This window comes from Lycorma delicatula, chromosome 3 (genome assembly GCF_047948215.1).
Source record: "Lycorma delicatula isolate Av1 chromosome 3, ASM4794821v1, whole genome shotgun sequence".
Classification (NCBI taxonomy): domain Eukaryota; kingdom Metazoa; phylum Arthropoda; class Insecta; order Hemiptera; family Fulgoridae; genus Lycorma; species Lycorma delicatula.
In genome coordinates, this window is record NC_134457.1 from 15,474,597 (window position 1) to 15,497,352 (window position 22,756).

The following is a 22,756-nucleotide window of genomic DNA, read 5'->3' on the forward strand; positions in this document are numbered from 1 at the left end:
GTTGTAACATCGCCCGCGGTTCATTTGTAGGCGGAGAAGAAGGTCATATCATTCACGAATTCTATCCCAGAGTTGGACGGGGATATAAGATAATTGAAGTACCGCACAGAGTCATTTATCTTCCGGTCAACACCAAGTCTATACGGAATATAACTGTGCACGTTTATAATCAAAATTCAGAACTGATAAGTTTCGGTGGTGAAGAAGTAACGGTGAGACTGCATTTAAGACGAAGAAACGATGGTGCTGATTTTCGTTGATAAAGCGGAATATAGATTCCCTCTTATAGTCCCGTTAACGACTAGTCAACCTGCGAAGCTTAAACGGTTGACACGAGAAAACGTACGATTTCTGGAATCTTTAGGTTTTAAAGTATTACAACAATGAGCGGACAGATAATAGACGTTGATACTGCGAACGCGGTATTTGATGAAACCATTACGGGTAAAGAATTTCATACTCACTATCCTTATGCGTCAACTACGTTTAATAATAGTGATGAAATAAGAATTCCTGTCCAGCAACAGGATGTATACACTCTTCCGTGCGAAAGTTATTTACTCATCAACGGAACGTATAGTGATGCTAATGGAGCTTCAGATTCAACACTAAAACTATGCAACAATTTTGGCGCGTTTCTTTTCGATGAAATTCGTTATGAAATTGCAGGACAGGAGGTGGATAGGGTGAGAAATGTGGGGATAACTTCAACGATGAAAAATGCTCTATCACTGAGAAACTTCGAAAAAGATTCAATTTTCATGCATGGTTGGTCATCGGACGGCGTTGAAGATATCCAACCGGTCAACGGTGTATATATCGATGGTGATTCGGCAAAGTTTAAGGTATTACTTCCGCTGAAGATGCTCTTGGGCTTTTTTGAAGATTATAATAAGATACTGCTAAACGTTAAACAGGAACTCATTCTGCTTCGGGCTTCCACTAATAATAATGCTGTTGTCGTTCCAGCTGGAAAAACATTTACCTTCGGAATAACGAAAATTACTTGGAAAATACCATATGTTAACGTATCGGATGAAAAACGGTTATCACTTCTTAGACTGGTAGATAGGGATGAACCGATTTCGATGATGTTCCGAAAGTGGAACTTGTACGAATACCCAACTCTACCTATCAGTAAAGATGTAATTTGGACAGTTAAAACAACAACGCAGGTGGAAAAAGCTCATTATGTTATCATTGGATTTCAAACATCGAGAAAAGGAGATGCAACAAAAAGAGCTTCGAATTTTGATACCATTTCACTTAATAACATACGCTTGTATCTGAATTCGGTATATTATCCTTATGAACACATTCAAGGAGATAGCATTATATTATATGAAATGTTTAAGAGTTTCTATAGATCTTATTATAACAGGAATTCAGCGGCTGCGTTAATTACCCCATCCAAGTACTATGCTATGCCATTAATCTTTATAGATTGTTCAAAACAAAACGACACTTTGAAAACTGGCGCGGTTGATATTAAAATCGAGATACAAACTTCTACCAACATTCCCGACAACACAACAGCCTATTGTTTGATGATAAGTGATTGCATAATGCAATATCCTCCTTTAACAGGCACAGTCAAAAACGTTTCCTAACCAGTTTAGTCTGTTAGTCGGTAAAGTCAACATGTCTGTCTTTATATCAGACTTTACTTTTTTTCGTTTACCCATCGCTGATGTCTACATTAAAGAATTAGTTTTAATTTCTTTGGATGAACTCCGATTCGAGCAATATCTATTCAAGCCACCTTTTGACTTCTATGATATTTCATCTCAAACTACTAGAGTTGCAATACAAAACTTTCAGAAACAAATCGGATTCAATTGGAATTCGGGTTTTATTGAACACTTGAGGTTATCAACCATTTTTGAAAATTTAGCACCAATGTGTACTATATACGTAAAGTGCAAAGAAAAGAAAAAAGTGTTAGAACAAATACTAAACAATAAACGGAATATAATGAAAGACCTTGACGGTTACGATTGTCCTCCTATCGATTTATTCGGTTCTTCAATAAATAAAGTATGCCCTTTTGGTGAAAAACATAATTGCGCTATGAAAAAGGCTATATGGTTACACATGTGGTGGAGTGAGCAAAGTAAATTTTATTATATGCTGGAAACGGTGGGAAATGCTATAGAAAAAGCAAAAGAGTGTTATTTAAACAGTCCCGGACGTAACGTTCTCCATCACCTTCCTAAGCAGGTTATTATCGACCTTTACGGAAGGTATGTTCCGCCTAAAATTTATGAGGATCTACCCAACTACATGCAACAAGATCCAGACATCAAGATTCATCAACTGTTTCCTGAAGGTGAAAAAGACTGGAGTGAAGAATAATAAATTTTAATTTGAAATAAAATTGTATTTAAAATTTAACATCAAATAAAATATGTATTTGTATTTTGATTATTAAAGAACAATAAATAACTTTAAAAAGAAATAGTTGTTTTTATTTTAGGTTTAATTATCCCTTCTCCTCTAAACAATAAGATTTTGGAATGTATTTAAATGAAATGTTCCATTTGTTACGTTCAGTCTTTAAAACTGTGCAATAAGATGATTATCATATACTTTATAACGTTTTTTGTCACAACAATTTCTGTAAATGCAGATGAATTTGATTCTAATAAATTTCTATTGGACTATGGATATCTCAAAGGAGATAATGCAAGCTTAACTGATGAAAAAGCAGTAAAAGATGCCGTAAAACTGTTTCAAGAATCTTTTCATCTTCCGGTTAATGGAGAGTTAAATAGTAAGACCATCGCTTTCATGCGTGAGCCTCGATGCGGTGTACCAGACATATTACCGTATGCAGTTTCAAGAATCATATGGAGAAAACCAGAACTGAAATGGCACTACCAACGAGCAACGGCTGAAAAGATGAAATTAGCTAACATAGCTTTTGATGAATGGGCAAAGCACACATCGTTAAGTTTCAAACATGATTATTACGGATATGATATCCTAATTTCTGACAAATATGGTATCCACACATGTGCCAAAAACGATAAAGTTCGATGCTCGAGCAGATTTGATGGACCTGGAGGTGTTTTGGCGCATGCGTTTTCTCCTAACACTGCTAACACACCCATAGAAATTCACATTGATGAAGAGGAGAATTGGAATTTTGATCCTGAAGGTAAAGAGGAAAAAGACAAAACCAACCTTCTGAGCACGTTGATGCATGAGATTGGTCACGCCTTGGGTGTTCGCCATTCTTTCAATAAAGATGCTCTCATGTACCCTTTACTAAACAAACGTTCAAATTTAAGCGAAGACGATATATTAGCCATTCAGTCGCTTTACGGCAGTAAAGCGATGACAACTACTGCTAAACCTGTTCAAACGACTAAATCTACTACTGTTCCTAGGTCTTCAGAGGTTATTACCGACGTGTGCGCAATAAAAGAAGATGATGAGAATAAAATTCATTACTTGCTAGTAAATGGAAAAGTTTATGTAATATTCAAAAAACAGTTATGGATAATAAATATTGCGAACAGCAGTAAATATGATAGCAAAAATTATTATAGACCACTTGAAATTACTGAACGATTAAAGTTTCTTTCTTTAGATACATTCAAAGGAATAGATGCGATGTACCAGAGACCGAACGGAGAAATAGTATTAATTGAAAATCATAAATTGTTTATGTTCAATCTTAATACTCAACAGTTGGTCATAGGCTATCCTAGGAATGTATGTTCACACTTTAACATCGGTCATCCTTGTACGATCCCCGACGGGGAGTCTTATTCTTTAAGACTTTGGGGGTTGGCGTCCCCACGGGCCTAGCCTCTGCAGCTATTCTTCCCACTATACAGTGAGCTGCAGAACACTTTACATTATACACATATACTACACCAAGAACAGTACATAAATTACAACATACACACTTACACAATTACACAACAACATCCTACACTGATATTTCTTACATTAACACTCGGTGGTGTTGCGACATCTTACGAAACGCAACCGTAACCCAAGGTGGGAACAAATCGTGCCGATGGGTGAATGGCTCTACGTAGTGAGTCCCGAACGATGTCCTCTGGGCACCAGGGCGAACCCAGTTGTATTTAGCTCTAACTCCAGTACGCGTGCGCTCTGCTGGAGTGGTCCATTTTTCGCCGGTACTCGTGGGAACAAAATTTCAGTTCCAACAATTAACACAATGATGGTTGGTGGTCCATCTGAAAAAACCACCAATTCAAGTCTTGCGAAGAGACCTCGATCAGCTTCGTCTGACGAGGATAAAAGTCCTACAAAAGAGAAAGAATCAAAATATAAAAATATTAGATTCGTTGTTCTCAGAAATAGTCAGGAAGGTGGCTCCCTTCAAAAGGTCTCACCGTTTTTAATAAACAAAACCATAACAGGTGCAAGTGGCTCCCCGAAGAATATCAGGAAATTACGCGACGGATCGATTCTGGTTGAAACATTCAACGATGAGCAGAGTCGATCTATCTTACGTCTCCGTAATATGGGTGGTATAAATATAAGTACAGAATGCCACAAAACGTTAAATACGAGCCGGGGTGTAATTTTTTGTAGAGACCTTCTAGATATAGATATCTCGGAAATAGTTGATGAGCTTTGCCACCAAGATGTTGTTGAGGTGAAGCGTATAATGAGACGGCAGAACGGAACAGAAGAACCGACACCGTCTCTTATATTAACATTCAATCTCCCTGTTCCACCAGAGAAGATTAAAGTGGGTTACCTCTCGGTTCGGGTACGACCATTCATACCCAACCCACGGCGATGTTTCAGATGCCAAGGTTTTGGTCATACTACAACATCTTGCACGAAAACTGAGATCTGTGCTCGATGTGGTAAAGAAGGTCACAACGACACTAACTGCAAAGAAAGTGAAAAATGTGCAAACTGCAGTGGTCCACATACAGCCCGCTCCCGAGATTGCCCAACTTTTAAAGAAGAAAAGGCAATTCTCAAAATCTGTACGGAGCAAAAACTATCTTTTCCGGCTGCACGTAGAGAATATAACCAGACGTATCTTTTGCCACCGCTACAACTAAACAAATTCCTACAAATGCTAATAATCAGCAGTGCGGATCCTGCAATGAGCTTAAAAAACTTGTTCAGATGCTATCTGATCAAGTAGCTTCACTTACAGCCACTATCTCAGAGCTGACAAAAATGAATAAAAAGTCCTCCGTCGCAGCTAGTGAATCAAACAGTATGATACATACGAAAGTTCCTATTCCCAAAATCGTACCGCCACGAATAGCGACTATCACAGCTGGCAGTAAGCCACGTAATAAGCTCCCCATAAAGGGAACCCACATAACTATCTCTTCTGGGATGTCAACTACAGCATCCCATTCAAATAAATCTCCTCCACCATCACCTCATATACTGGAGGATATGGTTGAAGAACCACCCGACCCTAGGGCATCGGATTTCTTTAAAATAAAAAATACAAAAAAGAAAAACCGAATCACGTACAACTAATTTTTATATAGTTTCCGAAATTTATTTTTTTATTTGTTTTTTACACTTATGAACATTATTCAGTGGAATGTTAGAGGTATTCGGTCCCGCATTGAAGATATTAGAGTACTGGCGCACACACATGATCCACTAATCATGTGTTTCCAGGAAACTCACCTTCTACAACATGACCGAATTACTCTTAGAGGATACTTCTGCGAGAGATACGACTGCCTAGTAGTCAGTAGGGAGAGTGGTGGAGTAGCGATTTTCATGAAGAATGGGGTGTCAGCTACAAGAATTCAACTAACCACTGTCATTCCTGCTATTGCAGTAAAGGTCACTATTCCCTTCAAATTGCATATCTGCAATCTGTATCTCTCACCGAACACTGTGTTCAGTGCTTTAGATGTCTCAAATCTCCTTACACAAATACCATCTCCATCGTTAATAGTAGGAGACTTCAATGCCCATCATATTTCCTGGGGCTCAACCTTCTGCTCCACTCGAGGAAATATGATAAACAGATTGAGACAAGATTTTGACCTTTGCCTACTGAATAATGGATCACACACATTTATGTCCTTATCAACTGGTGCTGCATCTAACCTTGATCTTTCCATATGCTCACCGAATGTACTCCCTCATTTTAATTGGTCGATTTGTTGTGACTATCACGGCAGTGATCATAGACCAATTATTATTAGTTTCGGTGTAGACTGCGAGATTAAAAGAATGCCACGGAGATGGATTGTTGAAAAGGCAGATTGGAACGGATACTGTAAAGCATTCCAATCTCAGTATGACGATGGAGCGAACATCCTCGACCAATATTCTTCTTTTACGTCCATGATACTTAAGAATGCCAACAGATATATTCCACAAACATCGGGTAATCCTAACGTCCTTTCGTTCCATGGTGGAACGATGATTGCAAAAATGCTATTAGGAATCGACGGCAGGCACTACGTAAATTTAATCGTAGGCCTACAACAGAACATCTAAATTTATACCGCAGGGCTAGAGCGGTGTGCCGTCGCGTATTCTTGGACGCTAAGAGGAATTCATGGACGAAATACGTGAGCACTATCTCGCGCACTACTTCCACGTCTACTGTATGGAAGAAAATTCGTGCAATCTTCGGATCACCGAAACAATCTATTCTTGGTCTTATTGATGAAGGAGAACTCCTTTCATCATCCTCGGAAGTGGCAAATAGTCTAGCAAAATCTTTCCGCTCGGTGTCTCTCACCTCATCATATAATTGCGATTTTCAACGGTACAAGATACAAATGGAGGTGTTGTCGTTAAACATTGGTGATTCGGTTGGTGAATTAAACACTCCATTCGTATTTAAAGAATTATTACATGCACTTAAAAATTCACGGGACACTTCCCCTGGACCGGACAACATTCGCCTTTCCATGCTTTCACACCTTCCTAATTCGGCACTACAACAACTTTTGAATATTTTCAACGGTTTATTCTCCGAACAAGTCTTCCCACCCGGCTGGTCAGAAGCATTTATTATACCAGTACCAAAACCTGGTAAAGACCAGACGAACCCCTCATGCTATCGCCCTATTTCATTAACAAGCGTTTTGTGTAAAATAATGGAGAGAATGGTAAACCGCAGACTTACATGGTACTTGGAGAAACATGGCTTTCTATCTCCAGAACAGTGTGGTTTTCGACAAGGACGATCTTCTGTTGACCATTTAGTGTCACTAGAAACAGCCATACAAAACGCTTTCCTCAATCGGCAAAACCTCGTCGCTATCTTCTTTGATATAAAAAAGGCGTATGACACAGCCTGGCGACGTGGTATTCTTAACACTCTCCAAAAATGTGGAATCAAGGGCAATATGCTTGCTTTTATCCGGGGATTCTTAAATCACCGAACGGCTCGTGTTCGTGTAGATGATTCGCTCTCAGATAGTGTCATCTTGGAGAATGGAGTGCCCCAAGGTAGTGTATTAAGTGCCACCTTATTTTCTGTAGCCGTAAATGATATTACCAAACGTGTTCAGGCTCCTGTCTCATGCTCTCTATTTGCTGACGACTTTGCTATCTACATTGCAAGCCGTTCGGCACCTACAGCAGAGAGACTACTGCAGAAAACACTACTGCAGAACACTATATATCACCTTGAAGCTTGGTCCAGGATTACTGGTTTCACATTTTCATCCGAAAAAACAAAATGTGTAGTTTTTTCTCGGCTACGAAACCCTTCTATTCCGCAAATTTTTCTGAACGGTGAGACTATTACTATCTCTAATTACGTTAAGTTTTTAGGTTTAATTTTTGATAGTCGTCTTACTTGGGTCAAACATTTAAAAGAATTGAAAACAAAATGTTCCAAAATTTTAGATATGATGCGAGTCCTTACTAACACCAACTGGGGAGCCGATAGATCATGTATGATACGTTTTTACTATTCCTTTGTTCGCTCCCGTTTAGATTACGGTTGTGTGGCCTACTCATCAGCTCGTCAAACCGTGCTTAAAATGCTGGATAGTGTACATCATGCTTTCCTTCGGCTTGCCACAGGCGCGTTTAGATCAAGTCCTGTCGCAAGCTTACTTGTAGACTGTGGTGAACCATCACTTTGGGATAGACGAGACCAGCTTTTATTATCGTATTTTGCTCGTCTCAGAGGACAGCCAAATCACCCGGCTCTTGAGTCAGTCTTTAAAAATCCTAATCTAGGAAAGTATGAGGACCATCCACGTCGTACTGCACCTGTAGGTGTCCGTACCTGGCGTCTGCTGCAGCATATAAATGTTGACACACCGTCATTCTTTCCTATGTACCCTTGCTCATATCCTCCATGGAGAATAAGCCTTATAAATTTTAATTTTGACCTGACTACATGTAATAAACAATCAACACCATCTATCGTCTTTCAGCAGATGTTTCAGTGTGTTCTCTCCAAGACGAAACCAGACGCGGTTGTATACACTGATGGATCGAAACAAAACGATACGGTTGGGTGTGCTTTTGTTGTCAATGAGAGAACTTATATGTTTGGTCTCCCCAGTATTACGAGTGTGTTTACCGCTGAACTATATGCTATAAATAAGGCTCTAAACATCATTAACCCTAAATATAGAAAAATTCTTATTTGCAGTGACTCGTGTAGTGCTCTCCAAGCCTTAAAGAACTTTTATTCCAAACATCCTATCGTCATTGAAATTTACAACGCAATCGCTGAGTTGAATAATCGCAACACAGAATTAAGTTTTTGCTGGGTCCCTAGCCACGTAGGGATTCCAGGTAATGAACATGCAGATTCCGCTGCCAAAGAAGCATGTAACCAGCCTCCTTTCACCACCCGAGTTGCTACTTCTGATTTCATTAACTATGTAAAACAATTATGAAGAACAAGGTGGCAAGGTGATTGGACAGCTACTGTCGATAATAAACTCCGTCAGATTAAAGATTCTGTGTTACCATGGAACTCCTCATACAGAAAACCCCGGCGTGAGGAAGTAGTTCTCTGTCGATTGCGGATAGGACACACGAGAGTCACACACGAGTACCTGTTTACAAGAGGACAACCACCTCTATGCGCAAGATGCAACTGCCGCGTGACTGTGCGCCACATACTCGTGGACTGCATATGTTATGCGGCATTGCGTCGTAAATTTAAATTACCTAGTAACATCCGTGGTATCTTGCGTGACGATAAGGAGGTTTTAAACCGGATGTTTATATTTTTACATAGTATAGGGTTAATGCAAAAAATTTAATAAGTATGTGTTCTTTCGTAATTGTATGTATTGTCCTATGTATTGTTTTTGTTATCCGAGTAGGGAGCCTTTTACACTCCCTATCGGATTTTTTTGTTTTTTTTGTATGTTTTTTAAATTCGTCTGTGATATTAGTTATAAGATTTTTGTGATATTAGTTTTAAGTTTTATCTCCTTTTTTAGTTTTAAGTTTTATTTATTTTTAATGTGATAGTTTTTAACATAGTTTTAAGTTTTATTTATTTTTAATGTGATAGTTTTTAACAGAGTTTTAAGTTACATATTAGTGTTTTTGTTATCCGAGAATGGGCCTTTTACACCCATTCCGGATTTTGTTTCTGTGATAGTAGTTTTAAGTTTTAATTTTATCTAAAAACCTAAAATTATTTTTATTTATTTATTTATTTATCTATTTATTTATTTTCCGGGCGATGATAACGTTCAACCGTTTTTCGCCCTTAAAAAAAAAAAAAAAAAAAAAAATCCTTGTACGATTAATGGTATCGTAAATACATATACTGGAAAAACTTATGTGATTTATAATGAAGATTTTGTGGGAGAGATAAATGAATGTTCATTCACTGTTGCTCGAACAGATCTTGTATCCAATCTGTTTCCTGGAATACCGGCAGATATAGATGGGGTTGCTCGTTTTAACAACGGACTACTTTATTTTTTTAAGAATGGAAATTATTATGAGTATAATGAATTCTTCCAAAAAGTAATCAGATTTGGAACTAAAGATCATGAGCTTTTTGGTTTACTATGTTACAGTAACAATATCTTAAAACAGTTCGCTGAATTTATCAGTAAATTTCATGTTTATCCTAAAAAAGAAGTTTAAAAGGAATTGAGTGAATTTAGGATAAAGAAAGAATTATGGATAAGTTCATGTAAAAATTATATTTTGATTGAAATTTGTAATCAAATTTTATTTAATAAATTAATTCAGAAAAATGTATTGTAACTTATTTTAATAAAAATAACTGTCTTTTATCCTTTTTATAATTAGTTTTTAATGATAAAAAAGGTTGAAATAAAATAAAAACTGAAATAAACATTGAAAAATTATTTATTTTTACAATACATTTTTATTGAATATAATAAAATAATACATACATTAATTTAATTGAAACAATAAATATCTATTTAAAATATTAAATACATTTTAATTGATTATAATAAAATAAGACGTACATTAATTTAATTGAAACAATAAATATTTATTTAAAATAAAAATACATTTTTATTGAATATAATAAAATACTAAATATATTTTAATTGAATATAATAAAATACTAAATACATTTTATATTGATTATAATAAAATAAGACGTACATTAATTTAATTAAAACAATAAATATTTATTTAAAATATTATTGATAAAATTACCAATTTTTACTATATAATATAGAATTATATTGTTTACTAAATAAATAACTAAACCATTTATTCGATCTTTCTGTAAGAAAGTGAATCTTTACGGAATTAGTATGTTTTTTATTAATTAAAATTGACACAATGTCATTGAGAGTTTCTGTTGTTAAAACAGAAAATATATAATTTTCTTCTTCATCAATATTTAAATTTTTAGTCAAATGAACACAAAGATAATTATCAACCATTTCTTTAACTGAAAGATATGTAAGTGAGAAAAAATTATTTAGTAAACAATAATAACATATATTCGGATCGATTACATTCTTATAATTAAACCTGCTGTATACATTGACTTTAAAATCTAATTCATTTTCGTCTAGTATTAAAAATAAATGCCTTAATTCATCTGTAACCTCTATTAAACTACTAGTTATTGCTTGAACCACACTTAATGTTGAACATGCTATTAATGAAAGCGGTTTGGTTACTCTAATGCTATAATAACAAGATTTTTTGTACATTTTTAACTGAAAAGAAAAAACAAAATTGAAAATAATTTAATGATTAAATAAACGTTTAAGTTCTAAAGGAATATCAACATGCCCCCAAGGTAAAGTTAATATGTTATTAACTGCAACACGTTTATCATCATAATTGCTTAATGCTAATTTGTTTACTGTCACAGTTTCAACTAAGTGTTGTTTTGATCGAATCAGTTTCATTTGAACATAAAAGTCTTTGCTATCGTCACTTGCTTTCAATAAACAGTTTCTGTAATGGTTGATATTTAATTTGTTTTTTACTACATTCTTTTTTATTCCTTTAGCTTTTTTCGTAATCCCTTTGTAGTTGTAAAAGTATATAATTTTGCTCTTAATCCGATAAATTCTTTTATAGGAATGCCGTTGCATTCATCCTTAAATTTACCTAAAACTTTTTTATTTTTAATTGAAAAAAGAGGATGTGAAACAGGAAAATCAGACGTATCAAAATACTCAATAAAATTTTCATCTTGTAAATCTTGGTAAAAATCATGAGTCTCTATTTCATAAAAAAAGCTATCGGTATCCATATAAAGAAGATTAATCTTAGATCTATATTTTTTCTTCATTATATTATAATGAAAATTATACATTAGTGTCTTACTAAGTTCTAACACTGATAGACCCACATACAGAGGTATGTGGGTCTATCACCACAAATACAATTTTAATTTTATCCCTAAAATTTATTATTTCATCATCTTCATTGCTAACTTCGATTGTATCTTTAGTTTGTATCAGGTTTATTTCTCGCTGTTGTAATATATAATTTTGTATAGATAATAAAAACTGCAAATTTCTAATATGTGGTATATAGTGTGAATTACAAAATAACAAATCATGCAATCTTGATCTTATATAGTATATATTACTTTTCGCTTTACAATGATATAGCGGTATAAAAAATGTATCATACTGTATAATATTAAATATTAAGTTACTCAAATATGGCCGCGTAGATGGTAACGTAATCAACATACTCACAAAATATATATTTGCAAATGCAACTTTAAAATTGTATACATCTTTAAATTTGAATTCGGGTTTATTTAAAAATATACAGAAATTTGTTATAAATCTATTAATCTTCCTTCTGTTATCGCTTTTGAAGTAATTTAATACGGTCTCGTCAAATATAGAATGACAAATAGCAATCAATGTATGATATTGTATATATATTTCATGTTTAGTTAAGCAAATTCGTCTCCACTCCATACCAAAATGACATAGTATTGTATATATATAATCTACATCTTTAGAGTTCGACACACCAGTTACTATAAATTTAGTTATCAAATTCCATATAAATTTATATGCTTTACGTTCATCTCCTTTATATTCGTAAATTATTTTATATAATATGTTAGGTTGTGCACGATTTATAATAGTAAAAATATTAAGCCATTTCAATATTGACATAGATGGATGTGTAAAATCTTTATATAAAAAATCTGCAAAATCCAATTTTAATTTCTTGCGTTTGAACATTTTATCGAGCGCTTCGACTGGATGTTGATAGCGAATGATATTATTTAACGTCGAAATGCGTGATAAAGTAACTTTACTATTTAAATAACGTTCAAATTCAGAATTAAAATGTACACCATACGGTAAATTAAATGGATTTATATTTTTATTAGATGGTGTATTAACTATAAAATCCCAACACATGCTTTTTATTTTATTGCTAAATGTAAATCTATTTGCGATTGTATGTAATTCCAATAGAAATCCGTAATCATAAGTACTTATTAAATTATCAAATCTCAATTCTTCAACTAAATGTAATAATTTATGTAACAGCTCCCATCTATAATTTACATTTTTAATACACTCCCAAAAGTAAATATTAAATTTATTAATATTTACACTATCATCGTATGATGGCGTATTAAACGTAATTTTGCATGCAGCTAAAATTAAATCGTCTATATACTCACAATTATACGTAGATCGTATATATGTAATATACATTTTACGTGAAAGCGTAAGTACATTTGCTAATTGTGTAATAATAGTAAAATTATTTGATTCTGTGGCAACGTTTATTTCTTCTTCTATAACCGAAGCATCAATACAATAACTATGTTGTGTATGTTTTAATGTGAAATAAATCCACAATTCACATCTAGTATCAAATGATAAAGTAATCATATCATTTGGTATGTATAATTTGTCTATAGATTTTTGATTTATTTCTTCGTAGTCCTTTAAAAAAGATAGTAAATATTTAACGTTTACATTTTCTACTATTATTTTCAATTTGTGTTGAGGTTTGATAATATTTAAAATATCTTTAGTTATATTATTGTAATCGCCAGTATAAGTTGAATTTATTTGATTCCCCATGACGTCATAGATCTGACTTTCACATTGAAAACTGCCTTGATAGATAATCTTATTTATTAACATTAAAAATAAATAATCAAAATTGTATAAGTAAAGCGCATTTAGTATAAATCATTCTTTAATGTAGTCGTATAATTTTGTTTCAATATTCTGGGTTGATTATTTAATGTAATGTAAATCGTTCTTTAATGTATTCAATATATTCATGAAAAAATGTTCTCGATAACTGGTTATTTAATGTATTATAAAATCGTTCTTTAATGTATCGCGAACACGACGTTCAGGTTCTGCTTAAATTGTCTGGCCGACCAGTCCTGAGAATTCAAGCAGAACCTGCACAATAAATACTACTACTATAAAAAATCTGCAAAATTCAATTTTAATTTCTTGCGTTGGATCATCGTATCAAGCGCTTCAACTGGATGTTGATAACGAATGACATTATTCAATGTTGAAATGCGTGATAAAGTCGCTTTACTATTTAAGCATCGTTCCAATTCAGAATTAAAATATACACCATACGGTAAAGTAAATGGATTTATATTTTCATTAGACGGTGTATTAACTATGAAATCCCAACACATAGTTTTTATTTTATCGCTAAAGATAAATCTATTAGCTATCGTATGCAATTCCAATAAAAATCCATAATCATAATTACTTATTATCAACTCTTCAACTAAATGTAATAATTTATGTAACAAGTTCCATTTATAATTTACATATTTAACACATTCCCAAAAATAAATATTAAATTTATTAATGTTCACATCATCATCGTATAATGGTGTATTAAACGTAATCCTACATGCAGCTAAAATTAAATCGTCTATATATTCACAATTATACGTAGATTGTATATATGTAATATACATTTTACGTGAAAGCGTATGTACATTTGCTAATTGTTTAATAATGGTAAAATTATTTAATTCTATAGCGACTTTTATTTCTTCTTCTATAACCGCAGTATCAACATGATAATTGTGTTGTGTATGTTTTAATGTGAAATAAATCCACAATTCACATCTAACATTAAATGATAAAGTAATTATATCATTTGGTATGTACACTTTGTCTATGGATTTTTGATTTATTTCTTCGTAACTCTTTAAAAAAGATAGTAAATATTTAACGTTTACATTTTCTATTATTATTTTCAATTTAAGTTGAGGTTTGATAATATTTAAAATGTCTTTAGTTATATTATTGAAATTGCCAGTGTAAGTTGTATTTATGATTTTGATCGCTCTTTTAATAAAATGTTTATTTACAATTTTTGGATATCTATGTTCCCTTAATAAATAATAAGCAGTTTCATTATTATATTGTAATGCGAATAAAACAGGATCAAAAAAGCAATACCAATCGTGTATATACGAAAAATGAAAATTAAATAATTTTAATATAGTTTCTACGCACCCACACTGAAGTTTGATGCTAGTATGCAATAAACTTGGTATTAATAATATTTTAAATGATGTATTCATTCTGACGAATCGTCCTAGTAAATTGTTGAATTCATTAACATTTTCAGTTGCGTACAAATTTACATACATTTGTAATAATTTCAAATCTTGAATTTGCGTTTCGTCCATCTTGCTTAGTGAATTCTACTTTCTATGCGGCTATGCAGTCTTTATATATAAAAGATTTCGAGTGGTTTATCTAAATTATCATTTAATTTTTAATGTTAAAATTCGCATGTAAAATGCGAACGCATTATTTTACTTTTTAGTATCAAGATGTGATATTATTCATACCTTATATATGTAAAATACGAGTAAATAATTATTATTAATTTTTTATTTTCATATAATATATCCAAATGAAATTTAATATAGTACATTACCACTGTAAATGTATGTTATGAAATTATGTATACATTTTATATATATAAAAATGCTAGCTGATTGTAATTTATGAACGCATTTTAAATGTATAATTAACCGACAACAAACTAAAATCAAATTATCAATAAATGTTATAAAATACAAGTAATATTAACGTTATTTTTGCGTTTTAAATAATGTTTGCAATTCAAATTATCATTTTAATTTTTTGATAACTAAGAATAAATTATCAGTAAATGTAAATAGTATTAATGTTATTTTTATATTTTAAACGGTATAATATATTTAATTTAGTTATCAATAAATGCTATTATTATGTTTTTACATTTTAAATGATGCAATATACTTAGTCTAGTTATCGCTTTAATTTTTAACTAAGAATAAATTATCAGTAAATATTAAATGTAAATAGTATGAGTGTTATTTTTTTTTACATTTTAAATAATCATCAATAAATGCTCTTATTATGTTTTTTACATGATGCAATATATTTAGTCTAGTTATCATTTTAATTTTTTGATAACTAAGAAAATATTATTATTGCTTTATTATGATATGCTATTTTACAATTTAAATAATGTAATATATTCACTCTTATAATAACTCAAGTTAACACGTTATTTCTCCGATAACTAAACTGATGTATGTTGAAACCGCTGCGCATAAAATAGATAATAGTCGAATACAATTAGTATTTACACCCAGATTACAGATTTCATTAGATTCTGGATATATAGAGTTGATAAACAACTTAACTTATAATCCTATATATTTAGATAAAAACAACGCAACAGTATTTACAATTTTAAATATAAATGGAGAAAAAACTCATAAAAACCAAATAACGCTATTTAATAGATTAAATATAGATCATTCTTCTATAATAGATAGATACACTAATATATGCTATGAACAATCCGTAGAACAAAGATCTACACAAGACGCTGTAACAACATATAGCATGCATTAAAAAAAGAGTACATTATTGTTGTAAATTGCATTTTCGGTAAATGAGCGTAATAATGGCGTGTTATTTTAACGATTTATATATAAAATGCAGCAAAATGAATATATTAGGCATTATATGTAATAATCATTTGAGTATGTGTTTTAACACTATAATCATACCTCAAACAGTAAGCACGAATGTAGATACTCAAACATCAATGTAGATACTCAACATTGAAATATGCTATTTCAATATTCCACTAAAAATAAAGAATATTTTTTACCATTCCCTTATAAATTAGTAGATGATAAATTCTGTTTAAAACCCGATGAATTATTTAAATGCACTTCAATGTTGATGGATCACATTTTTGACGCGGACATGACAACAAATAAAAAATTATCACTTTTAATACAAAATTTCTTCGCTGAGGGTAATTTAATTTTTAATGAAAATATTAATTTATGCGAACATTTGAGTGTTTTATTACGGTTCTTTAATAGACATAAAGCCGGTCAATTAGCTACCATACATAAAAATAAATTTATAGTCGCAAAGCAAAATAACAATTTTACTTCATTTAAATATGAAAAGTTACCAGCTCCTATACAAGTATTAATTCAATATATGTTATCCAGTTCTCACAAATCTATGTTAGACATAATGCCAATCTTACATTTCAAGCAAAATTGCTTTTAGATTTAGACGAGTATCATTTTAAAATGATTAACAATTTGAAATACTCTCCAGTATACATGTACAGTAACGATAATACTATATATACACCGCTAGTAGTGTTAGGAGAGTCAGTTCATACTGGATTGATCAATCCGTACAACAGATTTTTCAACAATAACATTGCGAGTGTGCCAAACGTGTGTTGATTATGTTTACTCATATAGAATTTAATTCTTTAACGTTGTGTATAGATTACGATTCACATCTTCGAAAGTATTATATTACAAATTGTGAATGCTATGTCGAATATAAAAATATAGTGCATTTAGTGTCAACTTGTAATTTTAACTATTTAGGTTGTATTCGTATGAGTAATGGGCAAGTCATACATAAAATATTACCAATAATGTTTGGTAGTAGATTAGATTATGAAATACGCAAAGTAAATGACGATCCATTTATTCATTTGTATGGTACTTTTTATTTAAACACTGTAAAATATATTCAATATTATTTTATTAACAACTTAAAAAATAATCATATATATTCTGTGCGAAATGGTGAAAATAGATTTATATTTAAAACTTTAAACTTTCACATCGAATGTCAATACGAAAATGATACATTAATATTTAAAGAAGAAAGTGCCAATTGGATTGATGCTATAAATTCTGAATCGCTTGTTCACGAAAAAGAAAAAGATAAACACGTAATAACGAAAGATGATTATTGTAAATTTTTTTCTGCAGTTTTAAAATACGGACCAAAATTAGACGATTTGAATAATAAATTATTGGTAACGTCGGGTTTTATATTTGAACGCGTTTTAATTTTATTTGACAAAAAAAAAGTATTTGATGCTGAAAAATTGAAATTACTATTTATAGCTGGCAATTTAAGTTTCACTATGTACAATAATAAATTCAATTATGAAGTCGACAAGTATCATTGTATTTACAATCCAATTGAATCATATAAAATTGTTAATATAAAACACATTATAAATACAATTCGTAGAGTGTCGCATACGAAACGCATACATATAAACCAAATTCGGTACACCGACGATGATTTCTTTTTTATATGCCCGATTTCAACGAAGGAAATTAAAAATGCAGGAGAGAATGTATCGTCAGCCATGCTGACTACTACATCGATACAAATAGAATTTGATGTGATTTATCAAATTGTAAAAGATGAAAGCATTTACAGAATAGATCACAAACAAGATGACGATGAATATAGAATTAGTTTTGGTATGCACCTTAGTAATTTCTACATCAAACGCGATCGCATTCTAAATATAAAAAAGAGAAATACTTTTATTGTTTTGTATATTTATAATGATATTTTATCAGTTTCGTCTACATCTAATGTATTTATGAAATATGTACCGATGGTTAATTTATTTTGTACCCAGTTTGAATTAAAATTATTCTTTTCTAATGACATTAATACGTTACACTATTTAAAATTTTCATCCATATCTAAAAACCTACCAAAAACTATAATTATGCAACAACCAGCTAAAGCTGTAGTTGCTGTGAATAATATAAAAGGCCAAACATTCGAACCTATATCTCAGGAAATGATACATTTATTTTTGTCTTCGGTTGGTTACAATTCTATGCTGATTTATGATCATAATGTAACACCGAACGATGTATTACTGAATGTAATATTTGATATTGAAAGTGTTGATGGTTGTATAAAAACTAAAATCAAAAATTTAAACGAGAGATCTTACGATGAATTGAAATTGGTAGAACGTGAATCTATACCGGTACAATTTTCAGAAATTCAACGTCAAATTTTTAATGTATTAGATGAAGCAGATTTTAAACAATTTGGTTCTTATTCATACGATGATTTTATTGGTGAATCTAATGTTAGTAGTAAGATTTTAAAATTGTTAAATTCGAATTCTAAACACAAATACCAATGGAATTCAGCGTACAAAGAACATTCCCAAATTCAATTGTATACTATATTTGGGGATATAGAAGGTCATACGAATGAGGATGGTATTATTTTAGACGAATCTGTATTTAAATTTGGACCTAAATTTTTAGAGTCGGTTACATTTCACGTTCGATGTATAAACGCTATAGAAGGAGATAAATATTGTTACCAGGGTAAAAAATTCAAAATAAACAGCAGCAACGTGGATGTGAAATATATCCAAATTAATAAGCGAATAGATGATGTATTATTCTTTGGTATCATAGAATCGAAATATAAATTAAATATTAGAGCATCAAAAAATATTACAGTCAGAAGTGACGAGTTGAAAAAAAAAGGAAAATCAGTTTTATTTAAATATTACATTTATGTTGAAACTCTTCTTAACCATTTGAATATCAAATTATTTAGTTACTACGATGCAACTAACAATATTATTGTTTGTAATTATAGATTTCTAACTCCATTGTGTGTGGGAAAAAAATTAGCAGACTTGCAAGGGCAAAAATCTGTTATATCTGCGATAAAAGATCTATCTATGTATAAATGTAAAAATCGGTACGGAGAATTATGTCATCCTCAGGTGATGTTCAGTCCAATTTCGATAATAGGTAGATTGACTGTGAGTCAAATTTACGAAATATTTACGTCTGAAAAATTAGCCATTTCAGACGATGGGCGCATGTTTATAGCTCCGTTGAGATACAACATTCATAATATGTCGGCGGAAAGAGAATTAAAAGTAGGTGAATCTAGATTAGATCTAATGACCGTTGAAAATGGTATACAGGCTAACAATCTAGGAAATTTGTTTTATCATTTAATTAGCAAAAATAAAGATTTAATGAATAAAACTAAAAACAACATGCATATTCTAATGGAACTGTATAAGTTAAATGGGATAAATATAAATCCTATAACTAGTATTAAAATGTTAGAAGATAAAAAAACATCAAATACATCTGAAAAAACTTCATTTTTCGATGATAAATCGGACGATGAAAGTTATTCATCTGATGAATCTTAATGTTAATTTGTTCTTTTTTGTTTTAGGTTATTATTACAACTATTAGTTGATCGTTTTAAGCAAGATGTTTTCGACTGCAGATACAAACATTAAAACATCAAATATAAAAGATTTTAGCATTTTACTCGAATCTTTATTGGATCGATACTCTGATGATAAAAATTCAAATTCTGAAAAACCTATCAATCAAAATACACATAATGTAAGTATACAAGAAATCGTAAACACTTCAAAGGTTGACCAAATGAATAGCAATATGCAAAAAGAAATAAACGTTAAAGATTTGAATGTAAACGATGCAAATTTAAAAGTTAATTCTAACGTAGATGAAATTAATTTTAATACAAATGTCAGTTTAAAAATAAATACTAACACACAAGAAAATATAACAAATTTAAACAATGAAACACATACACAATATAATGCAGCTAATTTAAATGTCAATATACAAGAAAATGAATTAAATATACAAAATGATAAAATACAAGAAAACGATGAAATATCACCTGGACAAATATACACAAATGAAACATTCATTGATAATGTACAAGAAATTATAAACAATAACGTAGAAAAAAGTACAAATGAAACCAATTTAAATGTTAATATAGAAGAGCGTATAAATGATAATATTGATGAAGTAAGTACAAATGAAACTAATTTAAATGATAATATCGAAGAATATATAAATGAAATAAATGTAAATGGCAATATTAATGAAGTAAGTACAAATGAAACTAATTTAAATGTTAATATAGAAGAGCGTATAAACGAAATGAATGCATATGGTAATATTAATGAAGAGAGTGCAAATAAAATGAATTTAGAAGAGACTATAAACGAAATAAATGTTACAACCATACGGAATGATTTAAATGCGGATGATGAAATACCTATAGAACAAGATGTAAATATGACTGAAATAAATGTTACAACTATACGGAATGATTTAAATGCGGATGATGAAATACCTATAGAACAAGATGTAGATACGACTAGTTCTAGAACTATGGAAGTAGAAGATATAGAAGTGAATGATAAAATGCAAAATGTAAATGCAAAATCTAATAAGTTAGAATCGTTAGTTAATTCCATATTTGATAATTCCGAAGACGAAAAGACAAAAAACAATGAAAATTATACTTATAATCTTTTAACTAACGATCCGTTACTTTCACCATTTTCCGACTCGTATTACCACAAAACATCTACAATGGCTGATGATGAATCGCACCTCGACAGTGATATAGATTTATTTATAAAATCAAAAAGTTATACGCAAAATGACATTGAATTATGTAAAACGTTAACTATCGAAAATCAAATAAAAAAAACAACCAACTACAAAAATAATTTACTCGTGATTAATTTATTTGCGATATCGATATGTCATGCTGATTTTGATGACTATTTTAATAATTCGCAATTTTATTGTATCTTATGTAAAACTAGCGTTAAATTTAGCAAAATTAATATACAGAAACACGTAATGAAACACGTAAATTCGCATACCCATTTATTTGAATATTTAAACATTCCTTATAATAATTACATTAAAGGTTCTTTTGCTAGGTTGTCGATAAATTTTAAACGAACGATTAAAGAACGAGATATATACATCAAAAATAATAATTCAATTTTAAACGTTTATAACAAATTTTTGTTATAAAACTATCAATAAAAAAGTATGTAAAACTCACATTGCAAATTTAAATAAAATATTAAATAATAAAGTTTCATATACCAATTTGTATGTCATTTTATCGAAGGAAGAATCTAACGAAGAGTTGACAGATTCAGAAAATGCGTACATTAAAAAATACAAAATCGAATACCAAGATATGAAAAAATATAAAAACACTACAAATATAATAGAGAAACGGACACTAAAAAAAAAAATATTTAAAATTTATAAATACGAATTACAATATTTTAATATATTTGTACTGATGAAAAAATACAACTTGAATAATTTCATCGAATCTATCGCAACTTATACTTATGATGACATTTATCATAAATATTTGGATGTAAATTCTAAAAATCTAATTAATATCATAAATACATTTAAAATATATGCCAATTACTTTTCTACAACCATAACCTTAAATGAGCGATCATTTAAATCGTTGATGAAATTTTATAATTTAGACGTTATACACTCTCATCATATACAATTTATTATAGTCAATCTCATGAAATATCTATTTACACCTCCCCGACGGGGAGTCTTATTCTTTAAGACTTTGGGGGTTGGCGTCCCCACGGGCCTAGCCTCTGCAGCTATTCTTCCCACTATACAGTGAGCTGCAGAACACTTTACATTATACACATATACTACACCAAGAACACTACATAAATTACAACATACACACTTACACAATTACACAACAACATCCTACACTGATATTTCTTACATTAACACTCGGTGGTGTTGCGACATCTTATGAAACGCAACCGTAACCCAAGGTGAGAACAAATCGTGCCGATGGGTGAATGGCTCTACGTAGTGAGTCCCGAACGATGTCCTCTGGGCACCAGGGCGAACCCAGTTGTATTTAGCTCTAGCTCCAGTACGCGTGCGCTCTGCTGGAGTGGTCCATTTTTCGCCGGTACTCGTGGGACCAAAATTTCAGTTCCAACAATTAACACAATGATGGTTGGTGGTCCATCTGAAAAAACCACCAATTCAAGTCTTGCGAAGAGACCTCGATCAGCTTCGTCTGACGAGGATAAAAGTCCTACAAAAGAGAAAGAATCAAAATATAAAAATATTAGATTCGTTGTT

The 22,756-nt window shown here is 31.2% G+C and overlaps 2 protein-coding genes across 2 annotated transcripts; both read left to right on the forward strand.

The window, feature by feature from the left end:
- The first annotated feature begins 383 nt into the window (after window positions 1–383).
- LOC142320802 (uncharacterized) lies at window positions 384–1,610 on the forward strand. The gene has a single exon (XM_075358781.1). It carries the CDS (start codon window positions 384–386, stop codon window positions 1,608–1,610), a length of 1,227 nt encoding a protein of 408 aa, XP_075214896.1.
- A 964-nt stretch (window positions 1,611–2,574) lies between these two features.
- On the forward strand, window positions 2,575–11,392 carry LOC142320803 (uncharacterized). Its single transcript, XM_075358782.1, has 2 exons — window positions 2,575–3,720; window positions 11,294–11,392. The coding sequence occupies exons 1-2, from the start codon at window positions 2,575–2,577 to the stop codon at window positions 11,390–11,392; spliced, it is 1,245 nt and encodes a 414-aa protein (XP_075214897.1).
- The last annotated feature ends 11,364 nt before the right edge of the window (window positions 11,393–22,756 follow it).